At 38.3% G+C, this 15,352-nt stretch overlaps 1 protein-coding gene across 1 annotated transcript in view; it reads right to left on the reverse strand.

Moving 5' to 3' along the window:
• The window catches only part of itpr3 (inositol 1,4,5-trisphosphate receptor, type 3), a 66,426-nt gene that overhangs the window by 15,991 nt on the left and 35,083 nt on the right, over nucleotides 1-15,352 (reverse strand). Inside the window, exons 9-24 of the mRNA XM_034125585.1 lie at nucleotides 13,623-13,697; nucleotides 11,812-11,931; nucleotides 11,167-11,289; nucleotides 10,230-10,430; nucleotides 8,649-8,764; nucleotides 7,638-7,773; nucleotides 6,901-7,026; nucleotides 6,584-6,709; nucleotides 6,104-6,224; nucleotides 4,643-4,824; nucleotides 3,692-3,840; nucleotides 3,489-3,597; nucleotides 3,121-3,214; nucleotides 2,823-2,998; nucleotides 1,698-1,857; nucleotides 539-738 (exon numbers count right to left, since the gene is read on the reverse strand). Coding sequence (XP_033981476.1) covers nucleotides 539-738; nucleotides 1,698-1,857; nucleotides 2,823-2,998; nucleotides 3,121-3,214; nucleotides 3,489-3,597; nucleotides 3,692-3,840; nucleotides 4,643-4,824; nucleotides 6,104-6,224; nucleotides 6,584-6,709; nucleotides 6,901-7,026; nucleotides 7,638-7,773; nucleotides 8,649-8,764; nucleotides 10,230-10,430; nucleotides 11,167-11,289; nucleotides 11,812-11,931; nucleotides 13,623-13,697 — 2,214 coding nt within the window. The remainder of the gene's footprint in view (nucleotides 1-538; nucleotides 739-1,697; nucleotides 1,858-2,822; nucleotides 2,999-3,120; nucleotides 3,215-3,488; nucleotides 3,598-3,691; nucleotides 3,841-4,642; nucleotides 4,825-6,103; nucleotides 6,225-6,583; nucleotides 6,710-6,900; nucleotides 7,027-7,637; nucleotides 7,774-8,648; nucleotides 8,765-10,229; nucleotides 10,431-11,166; nucleotides 11,290-11,811; nucleotides 11,932-13,622; nucleotides 13,698-15,352) is intronic.

Below are 15,352 nucleotides of genomic sequence, written 5' to 3' on the forward strand. Positions count from 1 at the left end.
GTTGTCATAAGCCTTCATTTTTAATCAGTTTAATAAAACTAGAGGCTGTTTTTGCATTGTTAAGAAAACAAAACATGACATTTTTCGATCCTGAACATTAAAATGTAAAAAGCCTGTTTTTGCAATTCTATTTGTGTCCAGGTAAAAAAAACAAGGTAAAAGTTGCAAATTAGGGAGTTTGAGACATGTGGGTCAGGTATTGTTAAACTCTGGACTAGCCTAGACTAGGATTATAGTTTTTCTAAACTAAGCTAAAATACTGAAAACCAAGATGAGACTGAATGTTCTGTTCTGAAAATCAAACTCAGATTTCTGGGTTAACTCAGATAGATTTGGTCCACCCTGGTTTATTGGTATGTATTCAGTATTTATTGTTATCATCTTGTCATTTTACTATATTCTCAGATATGTTTCTTGTTTTTACATTACAATTCATGTTTGTTGATTTGTGAAGCCCTCTGAGACAAATGTGTTTTGTGATATTGGTTTATATAAATACATTTGAATTGAATTGAATTGTGTGTTCAGCGGAACCCACCTGCAGGTCCTGGTTGTGGTTCTCACACAGCAGCTGCAGGAACCTGAGGATGGGCTTCATGATGGTGACGGCGGGGCCCACCTCCGCCTCCACCTCCCTCTGCTCCGCTGCAGCGGGGACCGGCAGGGCGGGGGGGCACACCGCCGGGGCGATGGACTGACCTGGGGCCAGCATGGGGTGACCCACTGCGACGGGAAGCACTGAGGACAGAGGGGGAAACTGCTTAGACAAACAACTGGATTCAGAGAGATAAAAGGAGACTAAAACTCTGCAGCAAAGTTCAGCTTAAAAGGTGAAGTGACTGTTTTTTATATATATTGATTGGTCTGCTTTTATTTAGATCTTAAAGGTCCCCTATTATACTGGTTTTCAGCTTGGTGTTTGTGCAAGGGCAGATGAATTATGAAGTTGAAAAGGGGCCATTAGACCCCCCATTTTGCGACCCTGGCCCTAATAGGCGTTGCTCTTACGTTTGATCCTATCACCATCTCTACTTCAATATTTTGTTGACAAGTTTGTTTCCATTAAATCATCAATCATGCTGTTATTTTTGTAAATCTATCTGTTGTTTGCTGTGAAACTAACTGAATAGGATTGTGATAATATAAGCATTATCAGGAACATCCTCAGTGACAGAACTGACTAGCAAAATGTCCAAAAACACAGATTTTTTTGCAAATAGAACTAGACTAATGACTTGGAGAACAAGTGTGCTAAAAATAGAAAGCTGCCTGCTGAGCCAAAAGTTAACATCTGGAATGTGTCTTCAAGTGAAGTTAAATATTTTTGATCAAAACATTGGGGGAAAAAGTTGTACGTTTTTTAAAACCCAAAATAAGTCGTCATTTTTAATATAATAACTTCCTCAGGTCATCGATATTGATCATTTACCAATAAACTCCTTAATAATCGAATAACCTTACTTCTTTCTTGTAAAATTACAATTTTCCTTTCCAACTATTACAGCTTTTTAAATTAAGATCAAGAATATAAAACTGATCTCAAGTGTTTGAACATAAGTGGTTAACATACTTGAAGCAAAGAGACAAAAAACAGATTTTAAAATAAAACCATCATATAATAGAAAGACATATTATTGAGAAAATGACATTAACCAAAAAACAAACATCAGGTTTCTCAGGGTAATAAAGTTTCTCACCGGTCTCCAGCTCCTTCTCGTTGGCTTTGTGCGTCATCTCTCCAACGTTAACAGAAACCGTGGCTTTAATGTCCGTCTGAGCCTCCTTCATCCGGTCGTGGAGAACCTTGAAGAACTTCTCTGACTTGTTGTCGCCCATCATCAGTTTGTAGAAGGAGTTCTGCAGGAGAACCAAAGAGAGTTTAAACACTGGGTTCTCATTCACAGAGCTCCATTTGATCTGAGACTGCTGTAGCTTGTTAATCCCAAAGTAAAAGACATAAAGTTAAGGGGGAAATGCATCAACTGTGTCATCATTTAATGAAAAACATGATAAAAAGAGAATTAAGACTTGAGTTTGATGAAGATATCACTTAAATCCACTTATATAAGACCAAATGTACTAAATATTTTTTGAAAAAATGTGGATGAACATTTAAGTTGAGTGAGTCAGTTAACACAAATGTAGGTTTATATATAAAATACTACCTTAATTCCCCGACAATGTATTCCCAGTTTATCTGATTCTGCAACTGAGTTTGAAAAAATATATTTTCTAAAATATTTCAAACACGTTGGTAGGCCTTAAAAACATGATCCAAAACTATCATACTCTGTATATTTGTAATGGAGTCAATCTTCCATGCTTTGAATCATTATTAGTGCGCTGCTGATCCTGTGGAAGTGGTAGTTTAAGTGTGGGTAATATCTAGGGATCATGATTTTTTATTTTATTTAGCCTTTATTTATACAGGTGAAAATCTCATTGAGACACAGGGTCTCATTCTCAAGAGAGACCTGTTCCGTGGTAACATAAAACATCGTAAAAAGTAGTCATTCAAAATTCATATAGTCAGATATAGCAGGTGCAAACACCCACAGATGATTTCTCCAGCTTTTTTAAAATGAGTTTAAAATCTGTGATGGGTATCAAACTGGTCAGCTTAAGTTCCTGCTGAAGTGTGTTCCAGGTCGAGGGGGCAGAGTATGATATGGCTTTTTTCCCAAGCTCCGTGCGTACTGAGGGGGCGGACAGTGATGTAATGTTGAGATCGTAGTCTATAGCTGTACTGTTTGTGTGATATGTAGAGGGGCAGCATGATGAGGTAATAGTTTGCACTGGAGATGTATTGCTGTTGTACGTACCTGTATCTCTGTGTTCCCCCCCTCCAGCAGGCAGATGGCCAGCTGGATGCACTCCTGGAAGATCTTGTCGTTCTTGCTGCTCATCACCAGGTCAGTGAAGAGCTTGGTTCCTCCTTCTCTGTCCAGACGACACTGAACCGCAGCGACCGCCGCCCAGTCGCGCTCCTGCTCCACACCTGAGACACATATATATAAAGAGATGCTACAGGTGAATAGGGTAAATATTAAAATATATCTTAACACCTGACTGGCCAGACCATCCAAACACTAATAGAAAAACTGGAAAATGATACTATACCTGAAGCTCCAAGTTCAGAGAGGTCGTTCTTCGGGGTGTTTTTCTTGTTTGGAAACAAGTAGTTCTGCAGCAAAACCTTCCGCAGGGAAATTCCCTGGAACAACACGACAGAAAGGGTTCTTGATTTCCTGACTGATCAGATCAATATATTCCATGCTCACAGGCAATTTAAAATCTGATTGTTTAATTAAAGACATCAAATTAACTTAAAGAGCACTTTCTGTTGAATAAAACAATTGTTAGCATAGTTGTTTATTGTTTGCATTTTAAGAACTGTTCCACCATGCACAATTTGCATTGGCAATCCTTTGTTTTGATAAAGTCATGGCAATAATCCTACTTTAATCTGAGTTAGTTTCTTAACTCACCTTTTCATCAAAGTCCAGAGTGCGGATCAGCATCTCCTGCAGAGTCCTCAGGACTTTGATACACAGCTTCTCCTCGGCGTTCATCAGCGCTTTGGTGTGCTGGATCAGTCTAAACACACACACACACACACATAGATTTCCCATCATCTTTTGTCCGTGTACCAGTGCTCCAGTATATCTGGACTCAGAGGAGCTGCACCTACTTGGAGATGAAGCCCCCCGACTCGCAGCGCTGCCGGGCGTCCGTCCCCTCCAGGAACAGCAGCTCCGGCTGATGGAGGACGTCCACGAGCACCGACAGCTCCGCGTTCACCAGAGGCTTCAGACGCTCCTCCAGAGTGTTGATGATGTCCTGACACACACACACACACACACACACACACACACACACACACACACACACACACACACACACACACACACACACACACACACACACACACACACACACACACACACACACACACACACACACACACACACACACACACACACACACACACACACACACACACACACACACACACACACATAAATGTATTATCTTTTAAATGTATACAAGACATCTATTGCGTCCTGGGAGAGGGATCCTCCTCTGTTGCTCTCCAGAGGTTTCTTACATCTTTCCCCATTAACTGTGCGGTTTCTTTGTGAGTTTCACCTTTGTGAGGGTCTAAGGATGGAGGGTGTCATATTCATATTCTGTACAACTGTAAATCCCCCTGAGATAAATGTTGAATTTGTGATATTGGGCAACATAAATAAACTCTGATTGATTTATTGATTGACAGACACACACACACACAAAAAAAGTTAATACTGCCAAAATCTTCGATGAGAGTATTTGTTATTTTAAATCACGTGACACTTTAAAATTGTGTTAATAACAATAATAAATAGTTAGAAAAGCCAAACACCATTGTACTTAATCCCATTTGATTATTTTCTTTCTTTTATTTATGCCTCACATGAGACAACACTTTTGTTTTTTAAAGGATGTAATCTATTATCTCATTGTTTTAGAATTTGCCAATTTATTTCTGGCTAATTTAGATTTGTGGCATATTTTGAGTTCTCTGTCTTGTGTTGCTCGTCTTTGTACTTGTTGTTTGGTTTGTTTTCACACGTATAACAGTATGTGTAGCCTGGCGTACCTGCAGCTTCTCGATGATGTTCTTGTAGTCCCAGGGGTTGCTGGGGGCGATGGGTCTGGAGGAGCGGGAGGAGGACTTGTAGTTCGGGTTGGAGCGAGACAGAGAGTTGAGAGCGGAGCTGGAGAGCATGCAGCTGATCTGAGACTCCAGGTCCAGAGGCAGCGCGATGGAGCGGCTCTTAGCTGAGGAGAAACCATCAAACATTAATAACTTCAATGCAGCAGAGAGAAAAAACTGTTTATACTTTTGCGTTTTTACCTGAGTAAGATTTTGAATGCAGGACATTTTTATTGTAACAAAGTAATTTTACTAAGTAGTATTGCTACTTTTACAACATGATTGTTGTATTTTTCTGCAGTAGAGCTTGTTATACTGATATTGTATACATCTAGGTGGTTTGACTTAATGTATGATAATGCAGGGTTTTAAAGGTCACCTATTATACTGTTTTTCATCAATATATTATAGGTCTCAGATATATACAAAACATGTCTCTGAAGTGTTTGGCTCCAAACACCAAACAGATCATTGCAGCATCCCATAATCCCCTCTGTTTCAGCCCTGTTTCAAAAGTGCTGATTCTCTGTCTGTTACTTTAGATGAAAATAAGGAGCCCCTCCCCACGCCCCTCTGAGAGATATTTGGTTACAAAGAACACAATGGTGCTCTAGGAGGAGATTCAGGTGATAAGGGGGGGGGGGGGTTACCTTGGTTGGTGATTGGCTAATGGCTACACAAGCCAGAACATCGTTATGACATCATAAAGTGGCCAAAATCTGATCAGCTCATTTTCAGACAGGTTTTTATAGAAATGGATCAGGACAAAAAGAGAGAGAATCTTTTTTCCTGAAACTTTCAGAATCTCTTTCCACAGAGGGGACACATGTTGATGTAGAAGAGACATGAAGAAGAGGGGACACATGTTGATGTAGAAGAGTCATGAAGAAGAGGGGACACATGTTGATGTAGAAGAGACATGAAGAAGAGGGGACACATGTTGATGTAGAAGAGTCATGAAGAAGAGGGGACACATGTTGATGTAGAAGAGACATGAAGAAGAGGGGACACATGTTGATGTAGAAGAGACATGAAGAAGAGGGGACACATGTTGATGTAGAAGAGTCATGAAGAAGAGGGGACACATGTTGATGTAGAAGAGACATGAAGAAGAGGGGACACATGGTTATGCAGAAAAGACATGAAGTGGATTCTGCATAATAGGTGACCTTTAATGTATGATAATGCAGGGTTTTAAATCTTCAAAGTAACTTCAGGCACCACGTAGTCAAGTATCTGAGACGTAGTGGAGTTGAAGTATATAGTAACATAAAATGTAACGTCTGTGTGCATGTGATTGTGTGTGTGTGTGTGTGTGTGTGTGTGTGTGTGTGTGTGTGTGTGTGTGTGTGTGTGTGTGTGTGTGTGTGTGTGTGTGTGTGTGTGTGTGTGTGTGTGTGTCACCTGTCATGGCGAGGGTCTTGATGCAGGTCTCCACCTGGCCTCGGTGCTGCTGCTGCAGCCAGGGACAGTCCAGCAGCCGCACAGAGGACTGAAGGAGCTGGGTGACGATGGTGTGATGAGTCTGAGAGAGTGAGAGGGGAGAGTGAGACGCAGAAAAAGTCCTATCTAATATAAATAGAAGTCCTAAATCCAAGCTGAAGACTTTTCTTTTTGCTGCTGCTTTTAATTGAACTATTGAACTTAAAATAACCTTGTTTTTTGTTAATGTGTGAGTGCCTTTGCATGGAGGCCTGAAGGGACGATCTGTCAGGCTGGGTTCAAAATCCACAGTATCGTACTCTTGATAGTTTCTCATAATTTCTAACCCTATCTTAAATAAACTTTTAAACCCAACTTCTGTCGTCCCTTGCAAAAAACAACATTATATATATTAACGACGTCTGAGTGGTGTTTTGCAGCAGAGAGCATGCTGGTCCTGACCTGCAGAGACGTGCTGTTCTCAGAGAACGGGGAGCTGAAGAAGGAGTGGATGGTGTCGAACACCACGTTGATGATGTATTTCTCCAGGATGGGATCAGTGAGGCGCTTCTCCCGCTGGTTACACACCTGCAGAGGAGACAGAGGACATCAGGAAACAAGAAATACAACATATTGAGGCCAACGTACATTTCATTTCTGGAAGTGATGAATTATTGACTGATTCAAACACACGGAAAGTACCAGTATTTACTGATACTTAGCACAGGACAGAGTCCCTCTCGCTGCATTATTAATAGTCACCAGGACAGAGCGGTTACCCTGGCCATGTCCACGGTGAAGTCCTCAAACAGTTTCCAGATGTGGTTCGACGTGTAGATTTCCTTCATCTCCACCTCTGTGTCCACGTAGCAGTGATTCACAAAGTTCACGTACGCCACCTTCACCTGCAGACAGAGAGAGAGACGGGTCTTAGTGTCAATACTGTATAACTTTAAGTGGCACTTTTTGACTGTAACACATAAACAGAAAGTCATGCAGATAATTGACGCGTACAGAGCAGGATAAATAAAGGTTGATGCCTTTATTTGAAGTGCAAAAGGCTGAAGAAATGACACCTTTCTAGGAAAAAATATATATTGTTTTGCGGTATACTATAAGCGCTTTGTGTGAAAGTATTCATGATGAAAACAATTTGGAAAAAAACATTTCTACACCGTAGTATTTTCAATTTCATGTCATTTCTTTACGGTATAATGTCCTGCAGATAATTGACGAGTACAGAGCAGGATAAATAAACGCCTTTATTTGAGGGGCAAAAGGCTGAAGAAATGACACCTTACTAGGAAAAAAAAACATACTGTTGTGCGGCAAAATATAAGCGCTTTGTGTGAAAGTATTCATGATGAAAACAATTTCGAAAAAAACGTTTCTACACCGTAGTATTTTTCATTTCATGTAATTTATTCCGGTATAGGCAGATTACATTATAGCAGTGGGTGGCAGTATCTACATATATTTCCTTTATAGAATATGGAGCTGAAATACAGGACGTTACCTCGGTGATGCAGTCCTCGTGCGTCACCACTCGCACCACGTCCTCCAGAGGAAGCAGAGACGTACATTTGATCTCCGTGTAAACGTTCTTCCCCTCGGCGCACGCTGCCAGCAGCTCCACCAGAGAGATGTGGTACCTGCAGGGGGGGGGGGGATATTTAACAATCAAAGGTATGATACTGTGAAGCTGTATATTCTGTGTGTGTCTAAAACCTAAACCTAAACAAATAACTAAACACAGCAGCTATATGATGTACTACCTGTACTTTACAACGTGAGATAAGTAAGGTTTTGTATGCAGGACTTACCTGTAGTGGAGTATTACATACTACAGAGTGGTATTATCCTGTAGTATTTTGACTTTTTATTTGAATTATCCAGAACATTTAATATTGTTTTGTTTATATTGTTTATATTTGATATAATATTTTTCATTTTTTCCTTTTATTTTGAATTGTTAATTCTCTTTTCCACGTTTTTAAGTATTGTATTTTAATGTCTGAACACACTCTGCTTCTGTGACGAAATAATCTATCTATCTATCTATCTATCTATCTATCTATCTACAGTATCTATCTACAGTATCTATCTATCTATCTATCTATCTATCTATCTATCTATCAATACTTATAATATTAAGCACTAATTATTAATATTTTACACACTGTAACTTCTATTCTATTTTATTGTATCTCTGTTATCTTGGCTCTTTAATGACTGCTTTTAGAGACAATTGAATGCGTTGCTATTGCAGGAATGGGTAAAAAATATTATGTGTGAATTACAATTGTGTTTCATATTGTGTATTTATTTATTTATGAATTTGAACCCGCAAATTCAAGTGTCTGTCTATAAAATAGTATTAGTGATATATAGTCAAAGTATTATTATTTATGATTTATTTGCATTATTTTGTGTTATTATTATTGTGTCTGAATGATTTTAATGTTTTTTTAAGAGCTTGTAATGTGCCTTGCCTGCCTGCTTGTCACTTGATATTCCCCGTGTTTACCTGAGTGGGCTGCTCTCCCCGACCCCCTCCCGACTCTCGGCCATCAGGTCCAGCATCACGTTGAACGAGGCCTTGTCGTTGTAGAAGACCACCACGTCCTCCCCGGAGTTAGTGAGCTGCAGAGAGATCAGCGTTACATTTGATTTGATTAGATTTGATTTATTTCGAATGTGTAAAACAATAATACAAAACTAATAATAATAAAAATGAAATGAAACATGAGAATTATTATACAATAGAAACTTAAGCAGTGTCAAATTGATAAACAAATAATCTATTTAATTACACATCCGAAAAGGGGTGGGAAGAAGTTTAATCTTATTTAATCCCACCCCTTCTCCCAAAAACTAAATTATTAACATATATATATTTTTTATTACATTTACACATTTGTTATTGAAAAACAAAAACAACAAATAAATAAACAGATAAATAAACAAACAAATACATAACAGGAAACACTTCTAAGTGTCCCAACCTTAAAGAGTGCGTTGAAGACCTACATTTTTAACAAAGCCTTCAGTTAGAGCTGGCATTTTATGGTATTTATTTAATTGAATTGTTATGGTAATTAATTTGAATGTTTTATGTATTTTTATTGTCTTTTGTGTTATTCAATATTATTTAGTTGTATTTGTATGTGTATTCCACACACTATCTTCATTTTGCTGTAACTCCATCAAAGTCAAAGTCAACTTTATTGTCAATCTTTCAGTTTGAATAATGCGTACAGACAGAGAGATCGAAATACTGTTTACAGAATACAAAAACAAATGTATATACAAATATGTATGCAAATATGTATATCCTACACAATCAACAGACACATTTTTACATATGCACACATTAAGACCTACAACAATCAATATATACAAAATAACAGCCACTTCACGACAAAAACTCCAAATCTTGCCCAGTATATGTGTCTAATATCTAGTCAGAATAAGTCTTTACACCTGATATAAGACATAATAACTTCAGAAGTAACACGGCAGTGAGATATCGGGTCTTGTTTTTAGACAATGCATCATCTTGTTAAGTCAAAAAATCTTATTTTGAATCGTATCTCAGATGAAACTTATTTTTTTTCACATATTTATTGGAAAATCACCAACTAACATCAGAGAACAGAACACTTTTGAGCATATGAGGCTCATATTGTAACACAACACTTCCTGATTCTGGTCAAATATAGTTCAAAATAAGTTTCCCAGCTAATTACAAGATGTGATTTATCTAAATATCCATTCTTATTTCAAGAAATGTTACCAAGTTAATTTTCACTTGTTCTATTTTGTACTTATTTCAAGTGAAAACCCCTTGTTTTCATTATTTTCGACTTGTTTTTGGAACAGCATTTTTTCCAGTGTTCAATATCTTTGAGAATGTACATTAGCGCAAGACTGTCCATAGCAGCGTAAAAAAAAAAGAAAAAAAGTGGACAGTCTCCATCATATAAAATGTTGTTGTTTGTTTTTAATCTGTAAAGCCCACTGAGACCACCGTGTTTTGTGATATTGGGCTATACAAATAAAGTTTGATTTGATTTGATTTGATTTAGCAGTGTCTTTGTGTCCTCACCTCGGTCATGATCATGTCCTGGCACTTCTTCACGTACTTGCCCTCGGCCTTGATGATGGTGTGCAGGAAGTTGAGGTACTGCACGTGGCGACCGTGCGTTGCTAGGCAGTGGATGAAGTGCTGCAGGACGCTCTCTGAGATCTCGCTGCACAGCTGGTAGTTGTTGCTGAAGATGTGCTGAACCGTCTCCGCCTCCAGCAGCTGAAGGCAAGGCAAGTTTATTTATATAGCACTTTTCAACCCAAGGCAATTCAAAGTGCTTTACAAAAATGAAAAACATTAAGAGCATGAAACACATTAGAAACATTAAAAAGCAAAGATAATAAAACATGAATAACACAGGTACATGAATAAAAGTTACAGTGCAGTGTGAGATGTGAATAGTTCAATTAAAAGCAGCGGCAAAAAGAAAGTCTTCAGCCTGGATTTAAAAGTAGTCAGAGTTGCAGCGGACCTGAATGTTTCTGGTAGTTTGTTCCAGATATTTGGCAGTACCCCTAGCCAAATTCTCACATTCCTCTACCCCTAGTCTTCCCGTGAAAACAAAAGGTGTCACTTCTGTTCAATCATAGGATTTACTCATTTAGTTTGTGACATATCAAACACTTTTGTCTGTAGTTTTAACCAGCAAATATTGGCATGTCTTTGCAATGATCTCCATTATTTGTCTTTGTTTTTGATTGTGTGTTATGTCAAATATCAGAAACAATGGAAGGTGACATCCCCAAGTTGCTTTTTCTCTCAGTCAATCAACAACACAGTTAATTTTGAGTCAAGTTATACAAAAAGAACATCACATTTGATCAACTGGAACCACTGCTTTTTGTAAATTGATCTTGATGAAAATCTTAAACTAGCAAACAATCATCAAAACTGTTTTATTTCTGTGTGAATACTGTCTTATTCCTCTGAACCTGATCAGTTATAAGCAGCGTACCCCCGGGTTGAGGAACAGGTTGAGGTTCTTATGCAGCAGAGCCTGGTTCTCCTGGTTCCCCGTGCAGAACTTCTGCAGGAACAGGTGAGTGTACCTGATGATCTCCAGCATCTTCAAATCACTCTGCAGACAGACAGACAACGAAGAGAGAAGGTTGACATTGAGAGGACTTTTATTTTATTGAAATGCTCTTTACTTAAGCCAAAGTCCCAATGTGTGGTTAAGTAACATTTATAGGTAGGTATGTGTGTATGTATACAGTAGATTTGTATGAGTATAGGTATTTGCTGCAATGTTCCTGATAAATAATAATAATAAATAATGAGGCTCACTGGCAGTGAATGTAGGGGATTACTTTAGTCGTTGTTATTGTTTTTCTCTTTGTACATATAATCAGTACAGTCCACTGTCTGATTTGTATGCATATATTTTCCATCTCTAAATGGCAAATACTGTTTATGCAATGTCGAAACACAATAAAAGGATTTTTGATCAGAAGTAACATTTCTAGAACAATGCTGTAATTAACTTTTAGGTTTTAAATGATATGTATAGAACCTTTAATCATAATATTTTTTTTAATAAGATCAGTCCTGACTCTGTGAATCTGTTGAGGTGCTTTTTTTTGGGCGATCTCAGTCCCACCTGGTCGTAGGACACCTGCAGGAGGTCCAGCATGACTTTATGAGCGCCCATGTTCTTCAGGAGCCTCTGCTGCTTCTTCCAGACTCCTGTGCTGCACATCTTATTCAACCTCTCCAGGATCTACAGAGAGAGAGGGAGCACCATTAGAAGAGACAAATATAGGAGCTACATTATAATATGTTTTCTCAGTCGGTTTATTAAAACTGGTTACATTTATATTGTTAAAGTTCATTGTTTCCAATAGGCCAACAAAATAAAAAGTACTCTCCACATAACTTCTCATTCACAAAGTTAAGATATACATAAATAATAATGACATTAAAAGAGTTTCTAAATATGTTTTAGGTTGAGGGGAAAATAGATGAATATGACATGCTAGAACTAAATTACAATCAAGTCAAAGCAAACAGTTCTGTTGCATGCTTAAAGAAAATGTATATGATGTAGAATAAAGATGAGTTTTTTACTTGAAGCTGATCATTTACAATTGCATGCATTATTAACACTGTAAAGGAATGGGTCATTATGGCAGATATAGAGAAGAGATACTGATTTAAACATTCAAAAAATGTTAGGTTACATTTCAGAAACTTCAAATGTTTTTACATTTTATACAGGTTTATTGTGCTGTGGTCAGATCAGAAAACAAAAAATGATGTCAAAATAACATGGCATTTTTAATATACAACAAGTAAAAACTTTTTTTTTAAACGGGGCACTGAAAAATTAAAGCAGACCTTAAAGGGGACCTATCATGCAAAATGCACTTTTGTACGTCTTTTATACATGAATATGTGTCCCCGGTGTTCCAGGGAACTCACCAAGTGTCAGAAAACACAACCCTCTCTATTTTCCTCCATACCCAAATCTCTAAAAAAGGGGCTGCAACGGATCTGATAAAAACTGATCCAGATTTGAACACTGTCCTGACGTCAGGACGGTGGCGCTACGGCTATTGGGCCAACTCCACCAATCAGGAGGAGACAGCCACGGCCATTGCCGTTCGAAAGCGCTGGAGACGCTGTAGTACATATGCCAGGCCTCTAGATGGTGCTGTTGCTCACATAATCTGCCCAGAGCTAGAAATGGTCAAATTGAGCAAAATGAGGCATGGCTAAAATGCATGATCTGTTTGGTATTTTGGAAAAAAAAAAGTATAAATATGCCTTATATAGGTATGGTCCTACACTATATTATTCAAATATAGCATGATAGGTCCACTTTAAGGCTTAACAATATAATCACGTAGAAACATCAGAAATGTATGATCACAATGGCATTGGGCTACAATCGTCAGAATATTGTAACGTTTGCTTCTGATTCTGAGGCCTAATAGGTGATTTTTTTGGGCCTTTTTCAATATTTTCAGGCATAGTAAAATGTAATCACAAGGCGGACAGTTTGCGTGATTTGTTGGCAAAGCTTGTGAGTGTTGTTGCAGTGTAGTTTCCTATCAGGAGGAATGATTAGACACACATACAAGTCTTTCAATGTACATACTGCGTAATGTAAGGAGGGATCTAATGGATGGATTAAATGGATTCTTTATTCACATTTGAGACGTTTGCAGCAGCTGTAATCCAGACTGACTATGAGGGGGAAATAATAGTAAAATGTAATCAATTCAGCAGTGAAAAAGCCACCATTTCTGAAGAGACTGAGACGGAGCACCACGTAAAACTCTTCATCCACAAATACAGACAAGCCAAGCCCACATTGAGGATTGACAGGTGATCTGTTGGAAGCAGAAACACCACAACGAAGACCAACAAATAAAAGACAACCTCCTGAAGGAACACATGTCTACTCACCTCTTTGACTTTCTGGTAGTTCTCGTTGCCCTTCTCCAGCTTCTCTTTCTTGGGGGGAGCGTCCTCTGATGCCCCCTGCAGGGTGCAAACAGACACAATATGCAGTTCTCTCTGGATATATTACTACAGTATACATACTTAAATTATAAAAACAGTATATGTGTTACGATTGTGAACGCATTTGGGAATTTGGGGTTTTGCATTTATGTTCATGAGGAGCTTCGCAGATATGGAGACGAAAAAGTTAGGGTTTTATATTATGCAGACACCCATGGATCCTCAATTAAATCAAAACTAGATCCGAGTTTCAAAATAACCTATAATGTTGGGGAAGCTATCTTATATTAAGTACCTTTAATAATTGCCTAGGCACTAAAACAACCTCCTCCTGATATGTATTTAGCTGGTAGCAGAACGTCATTGTTCACAAAGTTTTTCTATCATTTGTATCTTCATTTTCAGCATTATTTCCAATTTCCAATTTATTCAGTAATTCGAAAAGGTCTTGAATAACAATCAACCTTAAAGGTGGGGTAGGTAATTTTGAGAAACCAGCTCGAGTGCGCTAGAATTTGAAAATACACAACCGGAACAAATCTGCCACTTCCTTACAGAGCCCCTCCTCCAACACACACGAACGCGCACATGACCAATGAGGGCACGAGATAAGTTTGTGCACAGATGGAAGGCTGACAGGCAGGTAGGCCATCCAGTTATTTTAGCAGGGCCGGCTCAAATGATTGGTCGTGCTTTTTACAGTATTACGGCTTCCACAGATGACATTTTTTTATGTATTTATTGTCAAAGCATTTAAGATATTCATTGCTATCGGGATGTTAAGAGCATTCCATGGAATATAACAAAAAGTGTTTCTGAAATAAATTACATACCCCACCTTTAAGGAGTTTTCTTAGGAAATTGGGGATGTCACTTTTCTACGTAGCTAGCTACCTAGTTAAATCTATGAAATAAATCAACGAAAAACGACCAAAACCTGGTAAAAAGTGTGGATAAAACGTCTGCGGCTGTGCAGGTTCTAACAAATCAGCGTAAAGATATAACATGTCTTAGTTTAACTGCTTTACTAAACATTGATACACTAAGGCATTGAGTAAAAATGAGCTTAGCAGGACGGATACGTGACCGACTACATACAGAAATAACATAATATCAATGTTTACCTGAATGACAAAAAATAAATGAAACTGCAATTCGGTGACATAATCATGCTAGCGTTTATCCACAACCCAAGTAGCTTATTACTTGTTGTCAGATACGAATGGCTTGTTATGCAGTATAGAATAGTAGACAATGATGAAATGGTAGTATTAGAACAGGTTTGGAGCATTTTGCCTACATTTCACAGTAGAACCAAACAATAAAGAGAGACAGGGAGTTGTGACATGCAACAAAAGCCCACAGCCAGATCTGAACCCAGGACCATATCGTTGCAGCGTCTGAGACATCAGCAAGCCCCACACCAACGGTAAGTACAGGATGCAAAGGTTCAAAATAAATATATATTTGTTGTCGTTAGTAGTGTTAATCTTCAACCAAGAAAATGGTTCTTGTTACTTTGGTCCTTGTTAAAGTAGTGCTTTTGAGTTAGTGGTCAGTGTTAGTTGCATTGTAGTTATTAACACTCAGCCATCTAGACATGAAGATCTCACCCATTAGTTATGAAGGAGTGTTAAACTTAGACAGTTTGAAATAAAATTGTCCCTAAATCC

The sequence above is a fragment of the Trematomus bernacchii genome, unplaced genomic scaffold, assembly GCF_902827165.1.
Source record: "Trematomus bernacchii unplaced genomic scaffold, fTreBer1.1, whole genome shotgun sequence".
Lineage (NCBI taxonomy): Eukaryota > Metazoa > Chordata > Actinopteri > Perciformes > Nototheniidae > Trematomus > Trematomus bernacchii.